Genomic DNA, 26,696 nt, shown 5'->3' with positions numbered 1-26,696 from the left:
AGCGAGCACAGGTGGAGGTTTCCCATCAAATTGTTAGCCAGGTTCAAATCTGCTTGTCACTTTCAAGGTCAATTGGTTGCATGCAATAACGGTTCACTGCACGTTCGTCATCCGATATATATATTTTTATAAATATATTTGAGCACTCACAGCCGAACTAGGCCACGTTAAAATGCAAATGCAAGTCAAATAACAAATGTTGAGCGGAGACCATCGACTCACTAGAGAACCTGGTTTCATCGCAGGTGGCTCAAACCCAGGATCGAACCTCAAGGCCCTCGGAGCATGCTGGGCTCCGTTGCCCTGGCATGGTCATTCAGCATCCCCAACCATTTGGCCACCTTTCTATTTTTTTGGCAATTAGCCTTCCGTAGCAATTCAGCTTTCCTTGAGCTTCAGCTCCGACTAAAAATTAATTGTCCTTAATAAAGAGGTTCGTACCGTACCGAGGAGCACATTAAAGAATATGTCCGCAATGCAATATAATGAAAATTGGATTTGTAGCATCTATACGCGAGCGCATCTCAACACGCAATTTTAAAAGAGGCATCCAAAGTCACCCCAAGTGTTCGTCGCTTAAAAACACAAACGGGCCTGGTGCTTTCCACCCTGCAAGTAATGCATCGGTGTACCTTGGAGTTTTCTTAGTCTTCTGAAATATTTATTTATCCCCCCCCCCCATCCCCCTTCCCCTCGAAGTCAATTCATTACAGAGAAAATGTTTATTCTGTCTGCTGTTAAGAAACCGCTATTTCGCTTGCACAGCCGAGAAAATGCCAGTGAATTATTCAGGCCCATAAATAAGGCAGCTTTGTTTGTGGACAGGAGCTACCCACGTGCCCCATGTGCCACAAAACGCGTGACGTTCTCGGCAGAAATCGTCGGAAGCCGCAAGATAGCTACCTCTGGTGGACTTGAGGTCAACGTTGGGTTGAGGTCATCTACTCATCTACCACATCAGCAGCCCTGAGACAGTGGTGGAACTTCCACATTCCTGTGGCAAACCATTGCTGCAACTTAATGGAATTGTCTAGAATTGAACTTTACAATTGTGAGTAAATCGAAGGTTATCTTAATCTTTCTATATGTTACATACTATAATAAAAATAACTGTTAAATAATATCTTCTTGGATCTTTCGGTAAAGTTACGTAGAAGGGAAATAAAAAAAATTAAAAAATGTAACATAATAAAATACAATTCTCACGACGTTTCGGCCACAACGCAAGCACCCGTCCTCAGGTGAAGAACAGGGCTGTTGGAAAGACAGCGTCTGAATGAACACCACCAAGCTTGGCAGCGTATATTTAAGCTGGGTTAGAGGACGGCTGCTTGCGTTGTGGCCGAAACGTCGTGAGAATTGTATTTTATAATGTTTTATTTGTATTATTTTATTATTTCCATTCTACTTGACTTTACCGAAAGAACCAAGAAGATGAATCCCTGCAGTCACGAAAGCCTTAAAATGTAAAATAATAATAATATGCCATCGGATGGTACACTGGCACAGTGGTTGGTGCCCTGCGCTATAAACCCGGTGACCTCCGTTCGAATCTCGGCCACCACCAATGTCTGCAGAGTGATGTCTGATCTGGTCCTGAGCACCCATTCATCAACCTGCACTGATTAGCGTAGCCAAAGTTCCGTGAATGGGGAGACCTTCAATCCCGCAGAGGATTGACAAAGAAATGTATATTATTATTAGGAATGCATTATTACTAATATTACAAGCTATACGGGCAAATCTATTTTTTTTACCCCAACAGAATGGCTGTTATTTTGAGTGCCAAGTAAAAAGTATACAGTTGGAATGCATGACCAATGCATGTTCAAGTCACATGCACACACAACGCTGTAGATTGTGGGAATTCAGTTGAAATTTAAGTTTTCCGTATCTACGTATGGAGCAAAAGAAATTTCATCATACATTCGTACGTACGAATGTATAATGAGGGGGGGGTGGTGTGTTGGCGAGCCCACGACACTTCTCGTGGCCTCAAGGTGCACCTAGCCCCGACACAAAAACTGTGGCGATGTCACCGCCACTTTGTGGCGAACAGCCGTTGTTGTCGGGCGTGGGCTGTTACGAGCTCGAAAATTGTCTTAGAAATAAATATATAGCATAGTAACGTGATTACTTGCAACTTCCAGTGATTGGCCGCCGATGCCAGTTCATCGGCTAGGAGGCTAAGAACGCATGATGACGCCTGCATAGGCTGTGTGCACTGCAGCCCAGCAGCCGAAACGTGCCGGGAAGAAATCTTGAGCGTCCCAGGAGACTCTTTGCTGCTCGTGTTAGCGCTCAGCAGCAGCAGCAGCTTTTTAATTCGAATGTAAAGCCACGCGTGAAACTATTCTCGTGCGTACGATTTTTCTGCAAATGTGACATTTTGTAGATTTCATCGGGCATAAGGCCACGGTGCTGGGCAAGGCTTAGAGTAGCGATTCAAACAAACTGCACTGACGACAACTGCGGGTTAGCTGTCACGGTCAACCTGCACGCAATCTCGGTCGTTCCATTGGCGCACGGCTGACTTAATAAACCTCGACGTATCCTTGACAGCCAGGCGCCTCATCTGGGCTGACAAGAAAAAACTTTTTTTTGTCCGCTTTCCCCATTTTCTGAAAGGCAGCCCTCGTTGGCAAGGCAAGTAATTCGCTTTCCGCCGTGTTTGTCGGATTACGGGTTCGTACATTACGGTGCCCCGTACATTAAGGAAGGGTGTTTTTAATTCCTGCCATGGTGTAATGGTCAGCACGCCGGACTTCTAATCCAGATGTTGCTGATTCTGTCTCCCGACGCGGAAGTTGGAACAACAGTGGCAAGTTGTTCTGAATTCCTCCCCGGCTCTGTCCACCCAGCGGTAAAAATGGGTTCACCTCGGTCAGTCGAGTGGTAAGGTCGCAATGTGGTGGGAGTGGCGTGCAGGTGTTCCCAGCACTTCCAAGGCGTTTCAAAGAGTTGGATGGCATTACACAACTCAGGCCCGCAGTACGTGATAACGATTCGACTTGAATCAACGTCATAACGTACAGGTGCGATCATGTGGGGTAACCGACGGGAAGCAACGGCTGTGCGAGGGGCAATGGGCTGTGAAGAGAGGAGAGGGCGCGCACACGCAGATGACAACGACAAAATGATAATAATAGTAATAGGGTTTTCCCCCTTTTTTTGGCAACAAAACTGAAACCTTTTTACAAGTATTCATGTCTGCATTAACCATAATACTTGCAGTCAAATGAAAACAAACAACACACTTTGATAATATATGCATTGTCCCTGAAACTGATTGGTCCACACCAAGGGACGGCTTTCTTTTGAGCCTCGACCCAATTGGTGCTCGACCAGAGGACGCCAAAAGGCATACAGCTCAAAGACAATAAACTATCAAAGTAATGAGGGCTCGGGGTGAGCATCTACATCATTGGACCTCCTTTGCCAGTACCAAAATATAATAATAGGGTTTTTCCCCGACAAAATAGCCACGCAGCTCTCCGATGTGATTTCTGGCTGTGCCACGCGCTGTTCGGCACGGTGTCCGACGTTTGGCTCCACGTGCTGGGAGCTTCTGCAGGAAGGTAGCACGACTCGAAAGAAAAAAAACACACACAATCGGAGAGCCACACGGCACGACCGCGAGGACCGACGCAGCGGCACAACGTTGACGACATTGGGACGGAGCCGCGTGCGAGACGGAGCGAGGGATACTCACTGGGGACCCGGTTGATTGCCCGCAGTGGCCGGAGTACCCGGACCGTGCGGATGGAGGAGAGACTGACGCTCTCCATGGCGAGAGAGTACTCCAGCATGCTGTAGACACACACACACGCACAAGAAGACAAAGATCACCCATATAGCCTTTAATAGACTGTTGGAGAAAGGGCTGTGAGAGAGCACGGCAAACCAGGGGGTGGGTGGCTAGAACCACATCCGACAACCTTTTCTCTCCCCAGGGCTGATGTTTATAAATCGCACTAGGTACTCATTTGAGGTTGAGTTTACTAAGGGGAGGTCCAGGGCTCATTCAGATATTCGCCACTGATACTGACCGTATGCAGGAAATTGACTAGGCGGCCGGGTCTGTAGTGCCTTATGCTAACCAATGTACCACCATTCCTCACAACAACAACAACGACAACGGCCACCATTCACCACTAAGTGATGATGACGTTACCACAGCACTCGTGTCAGGCTAGGTGCACACGAACACACACACCATAAACATCATAGACTGCGAGAGAAATTGCCGTACAAGCACAGACACAACAAACACCTTTCTCCCCACCGCATTAACAACAACCAAGTTGCTGTACACCAGAGACTGACACCGAAACAAAATTAGCATCCCATCCTGTCCGATCCTATCAGAATTTGTCCCATGCCATCTCGTCCCGCGAGCTTCGCAGAGCGCGCATGCCGACGGAATGTCAGGCAGGCACGAGTGGGCGCAGCACAGATTTACTCGAAGATGAAACGGAAATTGTTATATGTGACCAAAATTAATGCGAACATTGAGGGACTGCATTGAGAGTGGTGCATCAGCACCAAACGGAAGCACGGTGTTTGCGATTAACACTTCCTCGGTGTGTATGTTGAACTTCTTTCGCACCGTACGTTACCCACAGCACTAATCGGAGGTGCGGGGGAAGGACAACAACACTAAAACACAAAAAGCAGTTATAAAGAAATTAGTTTTCAATCGAGATGATTTAAAAGTGCATAACTCCAGTGGGTTTCTAATAGCACCAATGGCTTTTTAACTACAACAGGCTGACGTTTCGGACTGTAGGCCCTACTTCAGAGCAAAGAAAGCAGAGGTAGGGGGATGAATCGAGTTATGGTTGCATATCACGTTGTCCTCTAAGGAACTGGGATTTATTTTATTTGACATACATACATTGCTTTCAATTCGTATTTCATAAGAAATCTCAAAAGGTCGGCCACCGTTAAGCCAGTCAAAGATGCGCAAACATTCATAATAATTTAAATTGTATTTAATTGCCTGAAAGGCTTTCTGAAAAATTTTGAGAGAGGAAAAAAGGAAACGGCCTATTTGTGCACACTAATTAAGCTGTGCACAGAAACATTCAGTGTCGTCTGCTCGTACACGTATTCTCCCGGAAAAAAAATGTATTCATAGTCTTTGAGAACATTTAACTGGGACAGTGCATCAGCATACAGTCACTGCCAGCAGACATCGTGGAGCTACTGGACATCTGTGAAAAAGAGCTTCATAACTCATCAGATTCCTCCAGTCTAAATAAATATTCAGATTCTCAACAACGATGCAATCCGTGAGTTTGCATTCAGCAGCCAATGGGGACCCTGCTCTCTTTCGTTTTTCGACATTTATTCAGTGAACGTACAAACGCGAATACAGCAGATCTCTCCCTGGATTCCTCATCAGCAACCTTCAACCGCATCCGCTGCACCAACCACGGCTGATGCGGTTGCACAAATGGGCAATTAAAAACTCTCTCCGGCAGTGGGCGGCGACCGTGCTCACCACCCAGAACAGAACCGTGGACCGGGTACTAACGACTCGGTGCACGATTCACATACGAAGGAGGAGGCATCGTCACAGCAATACCACCACTTACATCAGCATCAGCCGTAGGGAGGAGAAGACTGAAAATAGGTTTTCATTAATTCGATATGTTTGTAGCTAATGCACCGTGCTCTCAATCCGGTGACCCGAGTTTGATTCCCGGGTGCAGTGAGCACAAGTGGCAAGTTACATCTGATCCAGCCCTGGACCCGGTTGCTCCTTCACGAACATGCCCAATCCGTCCCTTATTTCACATTTCTCCTTTAAGACCACTCAGTCTTGTTGTGTTGGGCTCCTTGGTCACTGTGCTCGTGAACACAGCAGCACCATGTACGTTTTCTGCAAAAAGTCAGCGGTGTGGAATGTTGGCGCAGGGGTTTGGTGCACCACACTAAGAACCCGGCGACCTGTGAGCCAGTGCGGAAACTTCCACATTCACGTGGCAGGTGCCAATTTATATACAGGGACTCCTCTACTGACGGACGAGTTAGGTTCCATAGGTCTGTTCGTAAGTCGATTTGTTCGTAAGTCCAACTTTACTCCTGTGGCGATTACAAACGTGTTATACGGCATGTACGCTAAACACGGGGAATGGCTTTAAAGTTGTATAATCTCCTGTAGATGTAGATGCCACTGGTTCTTCACGTTCTGCAGATGTAGATGCCACCACCGCCATCTATTGCGCGGCGGTTGAACTTACGACTCTGGGACAACTGGACATACGGACAGGTTTGTTCGTATCTCTGAAAGTTCAAAAGTCGATTGTTCGTAAGAGGAGGAGTCCCTGTATAGATTAAGCGCTGTTGTTTACCCATATAGAGGTATAATTTTTTTTAACCTCAAGTGGATGATTAGTTGAGTCAGCCCTGACCAAGATATTAACGCACAATAAGCAATGATGGCACCACCCAGTCAGCTGAATACCAACGGGACACCAGCATGGAATTACAGGCTCCCAGCATCACCGTCTGATGTTCAGTTCAGCCAAAGGAAATGAGTGCCACCCAATTTAATAATAATAACACAATACCCTGTGGAGGAGCGATGTCACAGTTGTTCACACACTGCGCTATGAACGAGGCCAGTTGAGTTAAATTCGCAGCCATGGGTAGCGTCGGCGACAAATGATATCCGAGCCGGTTCAGGCATCCCTGAACTGACCATAAACCTGCACTGATCAGCGTGGCCAAACACTCCATGGCCGAGATGCCCTGGGGGAGGCCTCCTCCCTGCATTGGACTGACAACAGTGCGGAAATCAGCATTGATTATTATTTTGTTGTTTCGAGGGAGGCATAAGTGGCGTGGAATTGCCGCTATCTACCCCAGCGAACGCCACTCTGCAGGTACCCTGCCTCATTTTAATTTGCCAAAACAGACACTTTACAAAACGGTGGCAAGAGGCATTTCAATGTGATTAACTCTTTGCCTGAGTGCGGTGCTTTTGTATGTAAGTGTATTGACACTTGAGATTATTATTATGATGAGAAATTTGAAAAAAGAATCGCATTCAGTCAATATTTGGTGTCATTGGGGTTTTTTTAGGGGGGAAGGGGCGGAGCAGTCGCAGATTCACTCGCTACAGCCCTCCGCCATTCAACTACGGAATCACTTGGTCACTGACGTCGCCGCCACTGATCTTTAGTGATCAAGCTCGGGTTCACCGGGGGCTTCGCAGCGCCGTGCGCCATCCACAAGTTCCACCGCTCCGGCCCGCAGTGTCTCGTAGAAGGCGAACCCTTTGCGTGTTCGTTGACAAATTACCAGCAACAAATGCAACAGGGAACTGACCCAGAGGCCACGATGAAGAAGTCGAGGCGGTTCCACGCGTCGCCCATGTAGCACTTCTTCCCGAACACGCCCAGGGCGACCATCTTCACCAGCATCTCCGCCGCAAAGAACGCGAAGATGAAATCATCAAAGGCCTGTAAGGGAGGCAAGCACGAAAACCCATGTTTTATTCATTTGGTAAAACATTTAAATAGGAAAATCCCTGACGGATGAAACACCCCATGTTTTCGCTGATGTCCTGCGGAGCAATCAGCATGGAAATGCACGGCATCTGAAAAAAATTGTGCAATGCCGTAAAAAAATGTCTACTAAATATGCAAATAACGCCCAAGTCAGATTTACTGGAATGCTGACAATGCTGACATATTGTGGATGGATGCTCGCTTAACTCGCTCAGGAGTCAAGGGGGCATTATAGCGACTGTAGTTGATAACACTACACCTCACCTCGCCCAACACTCCCTTATGATAGATGCTGCTGCTGCTGATGACGAAAAGTCAACGCTTGACCTCCACGGTCCGCTCTCACACGGCCTCCCATTACCTCTCCCCCTCATTACACCGTTAGCACATCCTTCAACAAACTTGGAAGCACCTTGGCTATCGACACACGTAATGACACATGCGACGTAACCCCTACGCCTGCGAAGCATCTAATCGTTGTCGTCGCTGTTGGTGGATTTTTGCACATGGTCACTGACCTCCGTGGTCACTAACGCTGCCCCCCCCCACCCCTCTCCACACGAGTCCCACCAGCCATCGCAGCGACAGCGGCAGCCTCCTCGCTCTGGTTGCATCGGGAACGCCCTCACGCCACGCTCTTTGCCAAGCTTCCAAACTGCATACCCCATCCCCCCAGCCCCCGAAACCTGCCACGCGATTTCCCCGAGCGCGGCCACCTCTGCATCTGTGATCGCAGGGCGGAGGCTTCTTTTGTCGTTGCTTTGTTAAAGTCCAGAACCTCTGACGTGCTCAGTCACGTGAGGCATTGCACCTTGCCTCGAGCACCCGTATTTTAACGATAAGTAGACCTCAATTGTCATCCGAAGTTGCGTACGTACAGTAGTCCACCAAAAACCCAGCCCTGCGAACGCATTCGCTGTAATTAGGCCCACCAATTACTGAAGGCAGTTGCTGGTAAGCCAGTGTTATTACTGTACTTTCATTTCAGTGTTCGATGAGACGAATGTTACTTGGCAAGTCGTGGCTGCAATTTTTTGATGACTCTTACTTTTAATAATTTGACAATGCTCCAAAAAAAAAACTCTTCAAAGGGATGAACAATGTTGTCAGCAGTTTGCGTTAATGAGCGTAAAGCGAGCAGCCAAAACGCATAAAGGATGATCAAATAGCAGAGCCAACAATTAAAGCGGAGTGCCGATATTTTCAAGGTTAAATTACTTGAGGTCAATAAAAAAATTATATTGCGTAACATTACTGTGCATGACGCCTGAGTAATTACGTTGTGCTGCTTATGGAAGTAATCAGTATTAGGAGATGGACCACTTTGTAGAAATGTATCCTGTGCCAACAACGGCTTGAGATTGACACATGTACAGAAACTATAATATTCGGAGCAATGGTTAAACTTCCACAATAATAATTATAAATAACGCTCAGACGTTTGTCAAACCCTAGAAAGAGGGGCTACGCACAAAATGACGGTCACTTGAGGTTGTTTAACCATACTTCACCACGCCGATCTGTGCTGGTTGCTGAATGGTGGGGGTGGACCATCGCTGGCTCAGATGAGTACTGGATTGTTTAAAGTAATGCCTCGGCATTTCCCAATCAGAGGGCTCGACTGGCAATGAAAGGTCACAAGTTAAAACCCCGATCAGGACTTGACCCAGCCCATCAATCCTCACGGGGCCTCAAAACTCGAACCACTGCCACCGCCTACTTCGTTCTGATACCAGGACGCTTGGGCTATGCCCCTTTTTAACCTTTAGTGGCCTCCATCCCTTTTTAATTATTATTACACGCGTTTTATTAACTCACTCTGTCTGTTGTTGTATCCTTAAATCTTGTAACTCAATGTTTACCCACTTCCCAATGTGGCATCGACTGCAAACTTGGTATACTTATATGATACTGATGACAATACTATATTTTTGAACATTCTTTTGTATATGTTATGTTTCGGCTTCGGTCTAATTGTCCACGCTCAACTGACGTTGGCTGTAAACCACCACGGTCCCCTTACGTTATGGCAAGCTTCGTGGCCACTTCCTGGAGTCGTGGAGTTCTTCCATTACTAGTACGGTACATTTCATTAAAGCGTGTTTTTAAAAAAAGTTTTTAAAAATATTACTTATTCCACCTGATGACGGTGGCTTGTGTTGCGATCGAAACGTCGTAGTTTTTTGTTTTATTGAATTTTGTAATTTTTTTAACCTACGTACGTGCATTTACCGAAAGACCCAAAGAATATGAATTCCTGCAGTCACGAAAGCTTTAAGTCAAGATTTAGAACCACTGTTATGGAATCCAACAGTGGTTCGTGCAGAGGTGGGCTATCCCTTGCCATGGGAATGTGGAATTGACACTTCTGGCTCAGGGCTGCCAATGGAGTTGATTACCATCCAAAGCTCCCTAAAGCATTTCACTTTGCTCAGAACTAAATTTAATAAGCTGTAAACCCGCGAGTGGGTTCACAGCTAATGATAGGAATAAATAACTCCAACTTGGCAACCCCTTCACTTACTCCTCTCCCGTTCATCACACGGACATCTTAATATCAGTGGTGCTCAGCTCACTCTCATCATCATCATCATCACCACTGTAATGATCATTCTATATCCAAGCTGTGCAATTATTAATTATCATTATAATTGTGTTGATTATACTGCGTCAATGTCATCGTAATAATCATTGTCGATAGCGTTAAGCACGATCCATCAAACACCATAAATAATGTAGCGATTCTTGTGAAGCATCGTAATCCTTACTCGTGGTGCTGTGGCCAGTCTGCATCATCCATCATCATCATTACGTCTGTTGTCATAATCATTCTGCAGCATCATACTTTTATAATCGGTAATTATTATACACAGCATTTCACCATTATTACCGTCGTGGTTAATATGTATGTAGAACGTCTTTTGCACCGTACGTGGCCAACTGTACCGATCGGAGTTTAGCGCGATCATTGTCATCATGTAGTGATCAGTCTTCATTACCATCATGATAATCATTCTGTCGTGTGCAGTATTTGTCGTCGGCACGTGGCGCCGTGTCGTGCCAGCGAGAATCCTACCTGCAGCACCTGGCAGCGCTGCGAGTGGCACTCCACCTCGGCGCAGGGCTGGAACATGCCCAGGGTGGCACAGTTGAGCAGGATGACGAGCATGCTCGCCCGCTCAAACCACCTGCAGCCGCCGTCAAGGTCAACCAACCGCATGGCGACGCGACCACAAGTCCACACAGTGACATGATCACATGGCAATGCGACCACACGGCAACATCTCAATACAGTGAAATGACCACATGGCCACGGACAACCTTACCGTGAAATGACCACATGGCAACGCGACAACATAGCAACGGGACCGCACAGTAACATGACAGCACGAATTGCATGACCAGACCGTGCCACGACTCGGCAGGGACGCAACCACGTGGTGACACGATCTAAACGATAGCAAACTTGCCAGTGACGCGACCGCATATTGACATGATGGCGCAGTGACACGGTCATATGGTGACACGACCGCACAGGCAACGGGACCCCACGGTGACACGAGTGCAATTAGAGAGGTCACCGTGACCTCTCTTGTCTTTGATGCCACCGCACCTCCCAATCGCTGCCTTGCTGCTCACAAATCTTGCATTGGCGATGGTGCCCAGGCTCAAGTAAATTTGGACTGCTATTAAATTATCATCGTCGTCGTCATCATCATGCGACTACTATTAAGGTATCGAAATATGTTTTTCGTTCGTCCATCGTGGCACTTACAAACTTGAAAAAGTAGTGCCAGGGATGAGCGTCCGACACCTCATCCATAGCCGCCAAACAAAACGTCTTCTTTGCAAGATGATCATGTGAGGCTGAGTCGACCTAGGGAAGGCCTAGGACCATCCCTTCAAGTACTACTCGCCACAGACGTTAGCCGCTCAAACAAATCACTCGAGACGCCGGCGTATGGCAGCAAGAGCAGTTTATGCGAATGTTGTTGCAAGAGAACACGAGTTTGGCGCAACGGTCCTCCGCTGACCGTGCGTGATGAATGGACGAATGACGTGAACTCTGCCAAGGAATCAAACTCAGGTCGGTCACGTGGTCCCCACTAGTTATGCCGCCAGGCACACACACACACGAGGTACAGACGCATCGAAACTCAACAAGCCGCGCTGACCAACGCTACAAATGTCCATGGCAAGGTCTGAATTGCCACCGTTCAAGGTGAACTAGACATCATGTCTGCCCTATTCCAACACCCACACTCGGAAATCACCAGCATTTGAAGCAATAAATAGACATGGGTTGACATATATGTACAGATTATTTGGCTGCTATACATTCCCACAAGATAAACGACTTGGGTTGAGCTATCAATTGTGGCCAGGTTGCTTCTGAAAAAGAAACTTATAGCTCAGTGGGTTTTACAAGTTGTATTTGTACGTGATTTGCTTAGCTTTACTATACTTTGCACTCCTATCGTGTTGTTTTTGTATTGTTTTTGTAACTTTCTGACCCACCCTGGCTGGATATCTGTGAAAAAGAGCTCTTGTCCTCTTGTTTTTATCTTTTGTCTTTCTTTGGAATTTTCACTTAAATTCTAACTTAGCAATCTTTGAAATACGTAATCGACCAGGCTATGCGTTAATTGTGTGTTGACCGACTCTCTGTGTCGTTTTACATAATATTTCGATACTTTGCTAGGTTATTTAATTTTAGTGTGTTTCTTTCTCCCTCTAAGCCTGCGTACTTCTCTACGCGTCTCCTCGTACTCATTGACATGTCAATGTTGTCTCTAACCCCTCCCTCTCGCTGCCTCCGCCCCCCTCTGTCTATTTAAGGCCACCCCACAGAGACGATCACCCCTCTCTGTACCTGTGTTGCTCTCTCTCTATGTATCTTGGTGATATCTGTCTGCTTATATGTCTGTCTATAGTTTTCTGGTTAGATTTTATGTCGCTATTTCATTATACCTGATGATGATTGCTTGTGTTGCAATCGAAACGTCGTATGCTATTATTTAATTTCTTATTTTATCTTTATACGTGACTTTACCGAAAGAACCAAAGAATAAGAGCTGTGTAGCTCCTCGGATTCCTCCAGTATAAATAAATGTTATGATTCTGACCTGCTATGATTAATGTAAATGATGGGGGGGATGGTGGGGAGGGGGAAATCATGACATCGCTACCGTTCAGTCTTTAAACAATGAGAGTACCACACCGCAACAGTGGTAAAACCCCGATACTTTCACGGTTATCCAGCGAAGCATTAATAGTACAGCGATTAAAACATTTAAATTGTATTGGACCACAGCATCAATAAAAAAATGTTCTATGCATCGTAGAAGCCCCAGCGATTATCATCCTCACCTCTGACTTTCCCTCACCTTGTTTCATGTTTCTTCACCTACACAATCACAGATGGGTTCATACTTTTTGTTTTTTTCGGTAAAGTCACGTAGGTAAAACAATTAATACAATTTTACCGAAAAAACAAACAGTATGAATCCTTGCAGTCACGAAAGCTTCAAATCTAGAATACACACATGGGTTCTTTATGTGAGTATAATGTTAAGAGTGATGATTCACGGTCCTTTATTAATGCACTACCGGTTGGAGGAAGCCTTCCCAGGCCCTGGTGGCTATGGGGTGAGAAGGGTGCTAGTGTAGGATGATAATTAACAGGGAGGGAGCCGAGTTGCTGGTTCACACACCACTCGCCACTTCTGTGAGCTCGCGATGGCAAATCCAACTCGGGTTGCCGGCCACAGTGAGCGAACCACCGTGCCACCGCTCCCCCAGCCGCCTCTATCTTCGCCTGCGTGTGAATCTATTTTTGCGATAACGTTTTGAAGCTCAGCAAACATGAGTTATTGTTTTAATAAAAAAAGAGCAGCTGCTGGATAAGATTTCCTCTTCATTACCTCTAACTGCAAATGCCCATTAATGAAACATTCCTGTATATTATTATGCTGTAGCTTCGGGCTTGCTGCCTATATTTTTTCTACATTCATAATTCTCGATGTTGCAGAAATCATTAAATGTTTTTTTCTCCCAGCGCGGGTGACAGATGCATTCATTAACGTGCGTTCAAGTGTACAAAGGTGGTGTTTGAATAAATGTAATTTGCTTATTTTGTTCTGTACGTAGATTCTCGCCGTTACCGTTTGCTTAATGAGTTCATTTCGCCGTTGTGTTCACGCTGTACCCACCACAGATTAATCTACACTGAGGTCCGAGCTTTTCATGATCTACTTCGCTTTAACTTTCTGCCAATGTCCTCTACTTAAACAGGTGAGAGAGAGAACATAAAGATGAATTCTCTCTTTTGGCAATAAAACTTGCGTGTGTATATGAGGACATGTCGCAAAGATAGGGTCAGTCACGAGGCACCTGAGCGAGTGAGTTACATAAATCCGACGATGTTCTCGAAGAGCTAAGTAAGCCGACACTTGGCAGATATAGAGCCGAGTGCACGCTTAGAAGTACGAACGTTTAAGCAGTTTTGGGATTTGAACGTAGGCCGATGAACATATTCACCGCAACGTTTTGAAGGATGCAGACTCCATATATGACGCATCTATATAAAATAGAAACGACAGCTAACATTGTACATTTTAAACCCCCCCCCCCCCAAGAAAAAAATTGGGAGCTAAATCTTTAATGCCCATTCATTAAACATTCCTGCTCGTAATTATGCTTTTGCTTTGGGCCATTTATATGCTGTTAAGATTATAATTCTCAACATCAGATTTTCATAGTTTTGCATATGAAGGTTAGGAATGGAAATTATTCCAGCTGCTGGATAAGATTTCCTCCAAAGAATACCCATATTCTTTGAGTACTCAAGGATATTATTGTTGTATTATATTTCAGGAGTAGTCCAGTACAGGAAAAGTAAAAAGCCCAAAATGTGCTGCCACTAACGAGTAGATCTGTGGACAGTACACCCTCGGGTTAACGGACCCCCATTCAAAGGATTTCAGATTTAACAGACAAAATCTACTGAATCAGAGTTTTGTCCAAAGATCGGACAACACCAACGACAACAACGACAACGGCCTTTGCCCCAACAACGAACTAAGTTCAGTAATGTGGAAATCAGTCCGGTTAATATTCGCATCTTGTCACAGAATGTATTACATTACACGTGTTTTTTTGTTGTTTAAAATAGGTCAAAATAGTAGAAATCAAAGTGGAAAATAAGCTGGTCTAACACTGTTTGAGACTAGGCTCTCAAGAAAGCTGCCTCTGGTGTGGCGCAATCAGTTTCAAAGACAATGCATGTATCCTTCAGAGCATTTTTTTTCCTTGCATGGTCACCACAAGTACGTGTGGTTAATGCAGACAGGATTCCTTGCAAAAGGTTTCTGTTTGGTGTTTTAACATCTTAACACGGAGAGGGTGGAACCCCATTGTTATATTTTGATCCTGGCAAGAAAGGTTCCCATAGTATCAGGAAGTAGTTTGCATGTGGTAGGGTGTGATTTAGTGCTCAAAACACTTTTGTCATTTGGCCATTCACGGACAATCGGATTCTGCAGACACACCTTCCACCCTATGAGTCCGTTAAACCGAGGGTTCACTCTGTATTGCTTTTGTATGTTATGATGCAATGTTATGATGCAATGTATGTTATGATGCAATGACACTGACGATGTGGCTGGGATGCAGAAATCCCCTTGCCTGCGGTGATGCAGGGGACCACTATCGCGGATCGCATCATCCGCGGGCCAATGCGTGCTACGTGCTCCGCTTAACGAAAGCATCGCAGATAATCGGAAGAATATGGCCGTTGGTAATTGGAGTTGTCGTGGACGCCATGTCTCCCACGGATGATAAGAATCACGGGCGATTGGGTAAACGGATAAGAGGAAGCTCTACGATACTGGCGCAAATGTTGCCGGGTGGCACTGCGGCTAGAGCGACCGATCTCACAGTCGAGATTGTTTCTCCAGTCACGTGAGCATGGGGACACGTTGACATTTGACCCATGCCTGACAATTCAGGACATTGCTGTGATTGAAATACGGCTTTGCTTGTCGTTACTTTTCCAGAAGATGAAACCGAATATCCTCTAGAGCAGGGGTCCCCAACCCCCGGGCCACGGACCGGTACAGGTCCATGGCCTGTTAGGAACTGGGCTGCACAGCAGCAGAAGGTGAGCGGTGAGTCCGCGCGTAGCCCGCCCCTATTGTTTTATTGACCACTTCCGTCCGCGCCTCTTTCCCGCACTGCGCACTTGTCTCAGTCACAGTGTTGGTAAGCCCACAAGCTCTAACCCCGAGCCAAAATGAGTAAAAAATTAAAGTCGCCGGAGAGCTTCTTTGAAAAGGGGGAAAGACCCAATGATGAACCCCCCCCCCCCCCCCTGGTCCGTCAAAAAATTGTCTTCCACAAAACCGGTCCCTGGTGCCGAAAAGGTTGGGGACTGCTGCTCTAGGGCAGTGTTCTTCATTGCAAGACACGCGCGTGCCACTGGTGGCCCGTGATGGCCTTTAGTGCGGCACCCCGACAATACACGGCATGTGAAAATACCCCATCGTGCTGTCAAACCTAATGGTTTCAAATGTGTGGCAGCTCTCACACTGATGATGTCTTATCGGTGAAAGAGGCCCCCCTCTGAAAATTAGTGAAGAACATTGCCCGAGAGCTTGCCCAATAGAGGCCCTCCCCCTAGCAGTGACCTGAACGAGTAACTGCATTGTCAGAGAAGTGGAAACAGGTTTGTAAAAAGATAAAGAACTGTCCGGTTGTAAGCTTTAGTTGTTCCCATAAAAACTACATTCATTAACATCCGCATGCGAGCAGTGCAGTAACAGACCCTGCGCGAAGTTTTAATCAAAACAAACAAAATATAAATCCATGAAAACCGTGCGTACAGCATGCGTAGAATGAATCACATTTAAACACACTTGATTCAATTTCCCAAAAAATGTCCCACTGACAATACACATAATTTCATTAAGTTTGTTTCTTAACTCTAATTCAATATTAGCGGTCATGAAACTGTTCCGTCCTTTTTATAACCTACAAGTAAAGGACTTGTTTTTTTTTAATAAGTGCTGTTAGCGAGCACCTATTAAGGCTGGCATAATGCAATTTGGGAGGGGGGATGGAGGGCATAGCCGGCGCAACAGACGCAAGCCCGCCGTCATCTCTCCAGTGCTCATGTCGATAACCACACCGCTACTGGATGAGATGCTTCGTTTTAGGCTAAGTCTACCTAGTGGAGGCCAGAGCCAGATTTAGATGCCGATTTGCACTGGAGTTGCATGCGCATCACGGTTGAGATTTTAACCCAGGGTTTCAGGATCGTAGCGTGGTGCGTAAATCACCACGGCGATTAATTATAATATGCCGTCCGATTTATCTAAGGAGGTTTTCACTGAGACGCAGGATTATTATACCTTGAATGCTTTAAAAGGGCTCACCCCACATTACTTGCAGGAACTAATACATTTATATATTCCATCAAGGTCATTAACAGCTTCTGATCTCCAACTGCTCAGCACTCGGGCTTTTGTTTTGCGTGGCACCCAAGCTATGGAACGCCTTGCCACTTGAAGTCAGGCAATCAGGGTCGGTAGATAGATTCAAGTCTGCTGTGAAAACCCATCTCTTTAAAGTGGCCTTCCCTCTTTAGTTTGGTCGGTTGCCCTGGTTCTGTTTTTGTTTCCTGCTTTTCATACATTGTGCATTGCGATCTTAGGATGGAATGCGCATTATAAATATGAATTATTATTATTATACATCAGGGTCCCGTGTAGGATTTGAGCAAATCTATTCAAACCGAATTTCTTATTTTTAAAGGAACTCGTGAGTGTCTGGAGAAAACTATAAATCAAAGAGAATATATTTAGAAGGGCTGTCCAAGCCTGGTTAAGATATCATTGGCTACTTCTCTTCGCTGTGACTGGGAATACAACTCAGACGTCTGGCTCCAAAGCGCAATGCAGTCGAGAGAGGTATCACATTTCATTTTCAAAGGACTATCATCTGGTTAGAGGACATACGTTGTACAATATGTACAATGTCTTGAACTCGGTGTACTAGTGGGCACGTCACTTTCCTACGAGAATGCATGTATTGTTTCTGTCATAAATGGAATAGTGCAGACAGTTCAACTCCGTTTAGGTAGATCTCATTCAGCAGTTAATATGTTTTTGTCTTTCCGTGCTGCAGACTGATAATTACTAAGCAGAGCAGTCTACAAAGCAATATCCATAATGTCACATTTCATTTAGTTTCTTGTCAGATACACACGGCGTGGTGATATAGAAAAACGTAACAAACTTTATTAGCTTTGCACACTCAATTATTATATTGAGGCAATATTCATGACCATACATCTTTCTTACGGCATCACAACGCAGTAGTATATTTTATCCATCTGCTGATGCATTGATTCAAATGCTTAAGGAGATTATTATGCTATTTGTTTTTTTTATCTCACGATACTACAATGTAATAATCCAACGAGGGGCCTGCCACCGCACGTGCCGATTTCACATCGCACCATCTGCATTTGGAGCACTTGACTCTCAGTCGTCAAGTTAAGAATTCAAATACTGGTTGGGGTTTGAGACTCGGACCCATCAGAACTTCTGCGGAAGGCACAGGTTTGTCGGACACGTTGCCTGAAGAACCACGGGGGGATTGGTCTGTTGCTATTTCGACGGTGAAATTCACGTCACTTGACGTTTGCGCTCCCGTTTTTTCCATTGTGGCCGATTACTGGATGACAGTCGTGTACACGGAGAATTTTTTTTTCAGATCGTCGTTTAATTGAACGATGAGTTAAAGAGGAAAGGCGAAGATTGCCAAGACGACGAAAGTGCTGAGCGTAGCTTTGGATGGAGTGGAAGCGTTGTACAACTGAGAAAGGTCTAAGTGAGACGCGGCTAAAACCGTTCGAGACATGTGACATATTGCAAAAAAATATAATGAAGTCATACATATTTATTTACCTATGAACAAATGTATTGTAGAAAGGTAAATTCATCAAATATAAATCAATCACTACACTTATTTCTTCGAACAAAGAACATTTTCTTCTATGCCTTGAGCTGTGGGAAAGTCATTAATGATGTAATCACAATTAATTTGCTTGGTAGTGGCTTTATATGTGATTTGGCCCTTATATATAATTAATTTAGAGCGTTATGGGATGCTATTAGCATGAATAGCGAAATATAAAATGAAAGTGTTATTATTAAATGAATGCTCCAATGGCCACGCTACTGCAGCTCAGCTGTTACTTCAATATGGAATGGAGGGGCTTTAAGGAGGGCCTACAAAATATGAGGGCCTGAAGCCTTATTAGCCTAGGGGTTAACCAACCCCTGCTCACGCCAGATCAGGTCACCAACCTCACCATTGGCAAATCAATCCCAGGAATCTACCAGTAGCATCACAAAATAGTTTGTTAAACTCGGGTATGGATCTTAATTTAATATTCACTATGCAATACGCAATTATATTTAATTTTTCTATGGTCTAATGTTAGTGTCCTATAAGCTATCTGATGATCACCTTGGTTCCAATGGTACCACATTTATCACAAACTGTTTAGCGTCTGTAATCCTGCACCGAGGTTTTCTCACACAGAGACCGACACACTTTTTCCCCACACCTAAATATAGAAACGTTTTTAACGTTTTCATCTTTAACGGGATGATGGATGGAGACAAAGATAATACATTTGCGGGAGCACAAAGAGTTCTATTGGGAGTGCTATTAACTAGAAACCATTCAAACTCATCAACCAAATGGCAAAATGAAACTGTGACAAGCAAATGTGCAATGCCACCATCCATTATCCCAATTTTTTTTCCTGTAATTTCCAAACCTATCACTACGTGAAAAGTGATGTGTGACTGGGTGGCTGGGGGGGGTTATAATGCCCATGTCGCTGTGTTCCTGGATTCAAACCCAGCTTCAGCCGCTTGCCATGTAATGGTTATAATGGGTCCTCAAATACGGTGAGTTGATGGTCTCATCTCATTGACAGTAAAATAAATTAAACGAAATAAATGTGGGTTTTCACTAAGTTTTGTCCAGCTCGTCACCCAGAGATGAGGTTGTACATTTTTACATTCGTAAATACGTCCGATTCGTAGGTAGGTTTTCGCGGTTGTGTTACGCAGTCCGTGTGTGTGTGTTTTGGGTTGTGTCACACTTTGTTCGGTATTAGGTCCACTCGCTGGTTTGCTTCTTCAGGAGCTGAATTGGAGACCGTGAGAGCTGCTCCATTTAGTTCCTAAACAAGCTCCCAGCACATTGGTGCGAAACGTCGGACACCCATGCTGAATAACGTGCGGCACAGCGGGAAATCAGTGCAGAGCTATTCCTCTTGCTGAGAATGGAGTGACTCTCTTGAGAGCACTTAGTAAGAGCGTCTTGTAGGAGAGTGATGAACCATTGATTGATGGACTCAAATCTATTTTTATACTCATGGTGCACGTATCAAACCTTGTGTGCAAAGATTTAAAAAAAGATATAAGTGCAAATTGCAGACCAGTAATGCGCGAAGGGCACACTTATGTAAACAGAGTGAAAAACTAAAAATCGAATGGAAAGAAGGGGAAACATTACAAACGAGAAAGTACAAAGAATATAAAACATCATTGATTCCTGGATCACATTGCAACACCAAATTGCCACCCTGTATAGTGACAATTCAGCGAATCGTCACACTGAATGAAAAGGTACGAATCTGTTTACGGCTCAGAGCTAGCAGTGGAAATTAAAAATTCCTATGGCAACAACCGGTCGACCTTCAGGGGTGCCGCAGTGGCGAGATGTCAACTACCTCGCCTAGCATGGAGGAGGTTGTGGGTACAATCCCGACCCTGGCGCCTGCATATGTGTAGTTTGCATGTCTCTCTCCCCATGTGGATTTGTCCCTGGGTCAACCGGTGTGTCCCTCCACAATTATAATCAACATGCGTTTAAGAGTATTTGGCTGCTATAAATTCCCACGTGATAAGCCACTTCGTAGAGCTATCTGACAAAGTGCTATATAGATCTGTGGGCCTTACCTGCTAAAGTAAAATAGTTTAGTTGAGACATCCTAAAATGTGGTTCTCATTTAAACACAATTTGCAACTGCCACAGGCTGTGTGCAGCAAAGCCCAAAATTATTCTTCACGAAAACGACCGATGTTGTCTTAAAAGGAAAATCCCATCACGTCGCACGTTTAAGATGTACCCTGAGATCACGGATTATTCTCCTCAGCTTAAATTGAACGCAGCCCCGAACCGGCTTCTCTCTATAACCGCAATCATACGGCAAGGGCCTGCAGCGGTTGCATATGCATTCCCTCGGTGTTGTAGGTTTCCAGCAAGAGTCAGTCGGGGTTCGAGTGAAATGTTAAACCAGTGGGCTTCTTGTATGTACGCATGTACGTATGTTGAACTTCTTTCGCACCGCACGTAGCCAAACGTTCTAATTGTCGACTGGCCCCACGTTCGTTCGTCTGCCACGGTGACTCGCCATGAAGAATTCCACATGAGCAATTGTAAATGAGTTGTATTTTATAACCGCGGCGCTGTTTTATAATTATTATGCATTAAAGGTACTGTAATGGCATTGTAGGCGAAGCTGACATGCTGAATCGATGTACGCACGCAGAATGCGCAAAGCCTTGGCTCTCAAGTAGAAAGGCTGGGAGATCCAGTGCGTGGGGATCACTGGACCCATCATCATCACCACCACAATTGAACCTTATGACAGGACCCCAGGGTCCCGAATAATCGGAAGTCAAAATCGCAATTAACTAATGTATTTTTGTCGACTCCGTCCCACCGCGCACATAAACGCCGCGATCCACCTGGTGCGGCTCGTTCTGTTGTCGTGTCATGTCCAAGCGCAGCGAGGACGAATGCGCAGAAGAAACAAAACTTTGAAACTTTGATTAGCGCATTGTATAGAGCTCTTCGATAGGAATAGATCGCCGTGCCGTTCGCCTTCAACAGACATAAAATGACGTCGCAACGCAGTTCATGCGAGAGCCGGGGGCTTATGGGACCCCGGGATCCCGCCATGAGGTTCAATTGTTAAAACAAAGTCAATAAAATACACACACTTTTTAAATTACTTTTTTGTTTATTTCTTGTTTATTTTTTGTTATCATAATGATTACAAATCTTGTTTTGTTTACTCTTCCAATGATCGTGCAGTTGTATTGCATCTGACATGGCATGAAATGAAGAAATGTCCGTTTGGAATGCCCACAGTGATTTATGTTTCAAATCAACTACTGAATTTGTCAAGACATTTCAAGTTAATCTCATCCGCACTTGGTGTCGCGCCATTTTAGCCATCCTCAGAAGAGTCTTGGAAATGTTCAATCCACAAAGATGAAAATATCCAAATTCAAGTCACATGGAAAAATATTGCTTGTTGGCTTTCTGTGTGTTTTTGTGCAGTGACTGGTGCGCCAGGGTGAGACCATCTGCTCAGGTGTACTCCCTACACCTGAGCACTCGGGAACTCATAAGCACCGGATTCGTGTCTCCGACATGGCCATTATGAATCCCTTGAGCCACTCAGCCCTCTATATATATAAAAAAATGACTGTGCTTAGGATATAAGGCTTGATTTTCAGATAGCACGCGCACTACGTCAAAAGGTCAGCGCGACCAATGCTGTCGATGGCGCTACACCATGCAATCGCTTTCTTTCTATTGCCAAATGCTGCAACTGTAACACAGTTGCAGTCTCATCACCACCACCACCACTACTGGCAGAATGCTGCTGTTCCCCTCGGTTGCTGACCTCTGAATGCCCCTGCAATGCTCGTCTTGGTCTATCCTACACGTGTGCTTCTTTTTCTTATTGAAAACGGTAAGAATCAATTTCTCACCGTTTCCTGCCAAGGTATTATTTGCATCTGTTACATGCACCTATTAATTATCAAATGCCAGACACTGTTCCTCCAGTTCTTTCCTTAGACAGTGCAATGACAGGGTGCCACCTGTCGGCCAGGAGGGGTAATCACAGGTATGGGCGCCTTATATAATAACCAACTAGAAGGGGGCGTATCTGGGTTAAAGGTTAAAGGCGGGGTCAGTCGGGAAGCTCCAGGAACCTGCTCGAAGGTTCTAGAAGGAGGCGTGGCCGGAGGCGGGGCCTGGCCACGCCGGGAAGTATATAGGGGGGACGTAACCGAAGGTTCGGGGCTGTCGCGGGGTCCCGGGTCCTGGCTGCGTCGCTGCTCGCCGTCATCTCTCTTCGTCGTCCGGCCGCGTGGCCGATCCTCTGCACGGCTCCCATCGTCGTCATCGCTACCTTAGTCAGCAAGCTATGCAGTTAGACGCCGACGATGGGGCTGTGTAGAAAGGTTGGCTGTGTGTAGCTATGTAGATACGTTTCTTTATATCGCCCAGTGTTTGTGCCCAAGTGTGAGACGTAAATACGAAGCCCTCTACACGTTGCGTCTCGGAAGTCACTCATCACAGACGTTTCTCATACATCAAATACCAAGTGAAGTCCCCTCCACTATATTTTGAACAGGGAAGAAATCTGTTTGAATGTTTGTCAAACCGCACACAAAGTCGATGTCTCCACGTAAACTAAAATAAAAATTCGTCCATCATCCAGACAAACTTTTTTTCCCCAGTAGCATTTGTTTAAGCGGTTTCTCTACTTCAGGGTCTGGGCAGCAAGCACACCTATTAAAGGGACTTCCCGTTTGTTCGTGACAAATTAACGATCCTTCACCAGGGCACACGGTAAGTTGTATATGGCTCTCTGCTACATCACTTGGTTGAGCAGCAGTTCAAATCCTAGCCAGATTTAAACGATCATCGTCGGCCCTCTGGGGTCGGTCATGTCAGCACCACCGTTAGGGTGTTGCTGCTGTTCGCGAGATAAAGTTCCCCAGTTCAACCCCAGTCAGGGATCAACTCAGCCCATCCTCCGTAGTCATTAAAATTAGTACAGCTTTGGAGGTGGCCAGGTGGCTTAGAGATCAGAGCAGTCAGCTGGCACGGCTAAGATGCTGGGTTTCAAATCCCTGCCGTAAAAAAGTGTGGAATTTTAACCGGTGACACAGCTCATCAGGGGCTGATCGTCTCCGCATGACAAGTGTCACCAACGCAGAATGCTCATCATTGCTCATTATGCATAACTGGACCTTCGTCATATCTTCCATCCTTCTGCCAAATATTGTACATATATATAAAAGGGAAATTTGTGAATGTGTGTCTGTTCGAAATTTCGAAATGTTTAGCTTACTTCCCAACATGAGACAAACTTGAAATTTGGCATGTGGGTAGCTTCCAGACTGTACACGATACAAAAAGTAAACAAATGACTTTTGTATTTTAGGAGGGGGGGGGGGCGCAATAATGGATGTAATATATTGCACGGCAAGTGAGCGATGACGTCACATCTGTGATGTCACCCGCATGCGGCAGCGTCACGCAGTGTGCCTGCTGACGTCACGCATCCCCCCCCCCCTTTCGCGTAGGCCGTGTATTAATCCAAGACAAGAATCCAAGTCTCGGGCGAAGCTAGGTAGTAAAGCTAGTCTGACATAATTTTTAAGGAACACCAGGATCCATGATATCATCATCATCATCGCACACAAACATACCATCATCACTGCACTCATCACAGTTTATTACCACATTACAGCTTATCAAAAATGTGGGCTTGTGAAAGATTTATACATTTTCTTTTCATGTGTTTTATTATTATTGTTTGTATAATATTGCGGGCGTTTTGTTTGTGCACATGTGTGCTTTGTTTTGATATTTATTTAGTTATTTACTTTATTTTCAGTTGGCTTACCCTGTAAACAAACTGTTGGAGACATGTAAAGGTCACAAAATGTCACTTGCGTTCAAAGCGCTCCATGCTAGACACCACCACTGCAGCTACCTTAAATAACACAAAAACAAAGATCCCCCGTGCAGCCAGATTCTATAGGCAAGTGCTGTTAGCGAGCTCCTCATCAAAGTCAGCACACAGATCGTGGTGTAGCCAGAACCACACCCATCCGACTTTGTCTCCCCAGTGCTAACATCTCAGCAGGTACTAATTGAAGGCTTCATCCGACCTATAGACATGCACTCACACACACTACAAACATATATACACACCACACAGGCGCAATGCAAAAGCACATTACTACACACACACATTTTGCACACATACATGCACAGGAAATTGCTTTGAGTCCTGGCCATGCAGCTTTATCCAGGCCTGCCCACCATCATAAATATTATTAAGTATCATGAGCAGAGACTCTGAAAGCACAAAGAATGACTCCGAACCCTGGCATCGTGTCAGTATCTTAAGCATCGACCAGCCCCAATACAGCAAACGTATAAAGTTACGTCAAAATTCCCTACATCTTTTGCCGCAGCAGATGGTCAGATTGGGCATCTGTGCCTGACCATCCCTGCGGGAATCCACACGGGGGACCCTGCAAGTTTCTCCTTAGTCTGCCTGGCAAAGCGATGTTGACTTATCGCCAGGCGCTCTCCTGCGCTCCGAAGGGGGAGACGGTCCCAGCTGTTGTTGGAGCCGTTACAGCTTCCCTACTTGTAAGGAAGGAGCACGATGGCCTCCTTTCGATCTTGCGCTACCAAGGTCGAGCAGTTGTGAAGATGCAGAGGCAGCTCGCACAAAGTATGTCTATTCCTCAGCAATGGACTTGGAAGGTCTACCCCCCGCTCGACGCTTTACCTCCATGACAGAGGACACCCGCAAGTCACTCACTGGGTGTGGCTTTTTCTCCCAACCTCTGAGGCTCATCATCTCACACAGGCGTGGCCGCTCTTTCCCAAGACCTCACATTGCTCCAATTAACCAGAACTAGGAATTGCATCTCCAAGCGTCCGCGTTTACGATGGTAAATGTAGCAGCGCTGCAAATAACACATACGGAGACAAAGATGCCCCCGTATAGCGTGAAGATACTTTTGGAGCAAGTGCTGTTAGCGAGTGCCTATGAAGGCCGGGTGGGGGCGGGGGTCACCACGCCCAACCATCTCTGCCTCTCTCGTAGCGATGTTTACACACCGCACCAGGACCGGTTCAGATAATCGCCAACAATTCTGACTGTGAGCCGGAATCAAATCTCGGGTCACCGGGGTCAAAGGGTGGTGCGCTAACCACTACAGCACTGCTCCTCACGCAAGCACACAAAGATCCCCCATATAGCCTTAACAGACTGTAGGGGCAAGTGCTGTTAGCGAGCACCTATGAAGGCCGGATCGGTACACGAGGGGGTTGGGGGGCCAGCACCACGCCCGACCGCCTTTGTCTCCCCAGTGGCAATGTTTACACACCGCACCAGGTACTCATTTGAGGCTGAGTCGACCTAGGGGAGGCCCGGGACCGGTTCAGATGATCGTCACCGGTGTTGGCCGTGAGCGGGAATCGAACCCGTGTCGCCGGGTTCATAGCGCCCGCTACACTATCGCTCCCCACAAGCACACGCACACATATGTTCTCCTGTCGAAAACAAAACGTAAATATCCCCACGAGTCCACGTCGGGGGAGCAAGTCAGGGCAAGCGTTGTTAGTGATAGCTGACATTCGGGCCACGGGGAACGGTGGCGCGTGCGCCATCACCCCTTCCATGACTCACGGTGTCTGTCACCACGGGGAGGTATGGGGGGGGCAGACACCAGCACGCCGTGTCCTTTCGTTTTGTCGTCCCTTGTAGCCACCCCTCTGCACGTCCTCAACAAACCACCGCACACATCGGTGTGTCAAGTGAAGCCTATCTTTATATTATTACCGACCGCCATAATTGGAATGTGGTGGAAAACTACGTTTGTGGCCACTTCATTAGCAGACCAAGCCAGCATCGGACTTGCTTTGCCAGATTATATTTTGCAAGCTGTGTCGCTGTATTCGTGTGATTTATTTTGCACTTTTGCACTTGGCTCAGCGGTAGAGCAAGCGGCTCGCAATCGGAAAGTTGAGTTAGAATCCTGGCTGAGGCTTGACTCAGCCCATCACCCCTTCAGGGTCGATAGAATTAGGACCAATTTGTGGGGAAGTCCACAGTGGTTGTTCTATTGGATGTATTTATCCCCAAAATAGGATCATGCAATTTCCACCACTGTCTGTAAACAGGTTGAACATAGTCTCGGTGCTCATGGTGAAAGTTATCACCTTGACTTGAAGTTCTAAGATGGTCGAGCGGGGTCA

General features: G+C 45.9%; 1 protein-coding gene across 2 annotated transcripts in view; it reads right to left on the bottom strand.

Annotated features, from left to right (window-relative positions):
- LOC144934781 (voltage-dependent T-type calcium channel subunit alpha-1H-like) overlaps positions 1-26,696 on the bottom strand; it is a 296,378-nt gene that overhangs the window by 180,972 nt on the left and 88,710 nt on the right. For both annotated transcript variants that reach the window (XM_078860925.1, XM_078860935.1), the window contains exons 2-4: positions 10,597-10,708; positions 7,339-7,472; positions 3,713-3,810 (exon numbers count right to left, since the gene is read on the bottom strand). In XM_078860925.1, the coding sequence (XP_078717051.1) occupies positions 3,713-3,810; positions 7,339-7,472; positions 10,597-10,708 (344 nt within the window). The remainder of the gene's footprint in view (positions 1-3,712; positions 3,811-7,338; positions 7,473-10,596; positions 10,709-26,696) is intronic.

This window comes from Lampetra fluviatilis, chromosome 1 (genome assembly GCF_964198595.1).
Source record: "Lampetra fluviatilis chromosome 1, kcLamFluv1.1, whole genome shotgun sequence".
Lineage (NCBI taxonomy): Eukaryota > Metazoa > Chordata > Hyperoartia > Petromyzontiformes > Petromyzontidae > Lampetra > Lampetra fluviatilis.
The sequence above is the reverse complement of the archived record's forward strand: the minus strand, read 5'-3'. Positions and strand labels throughout refer to the sequence as shown.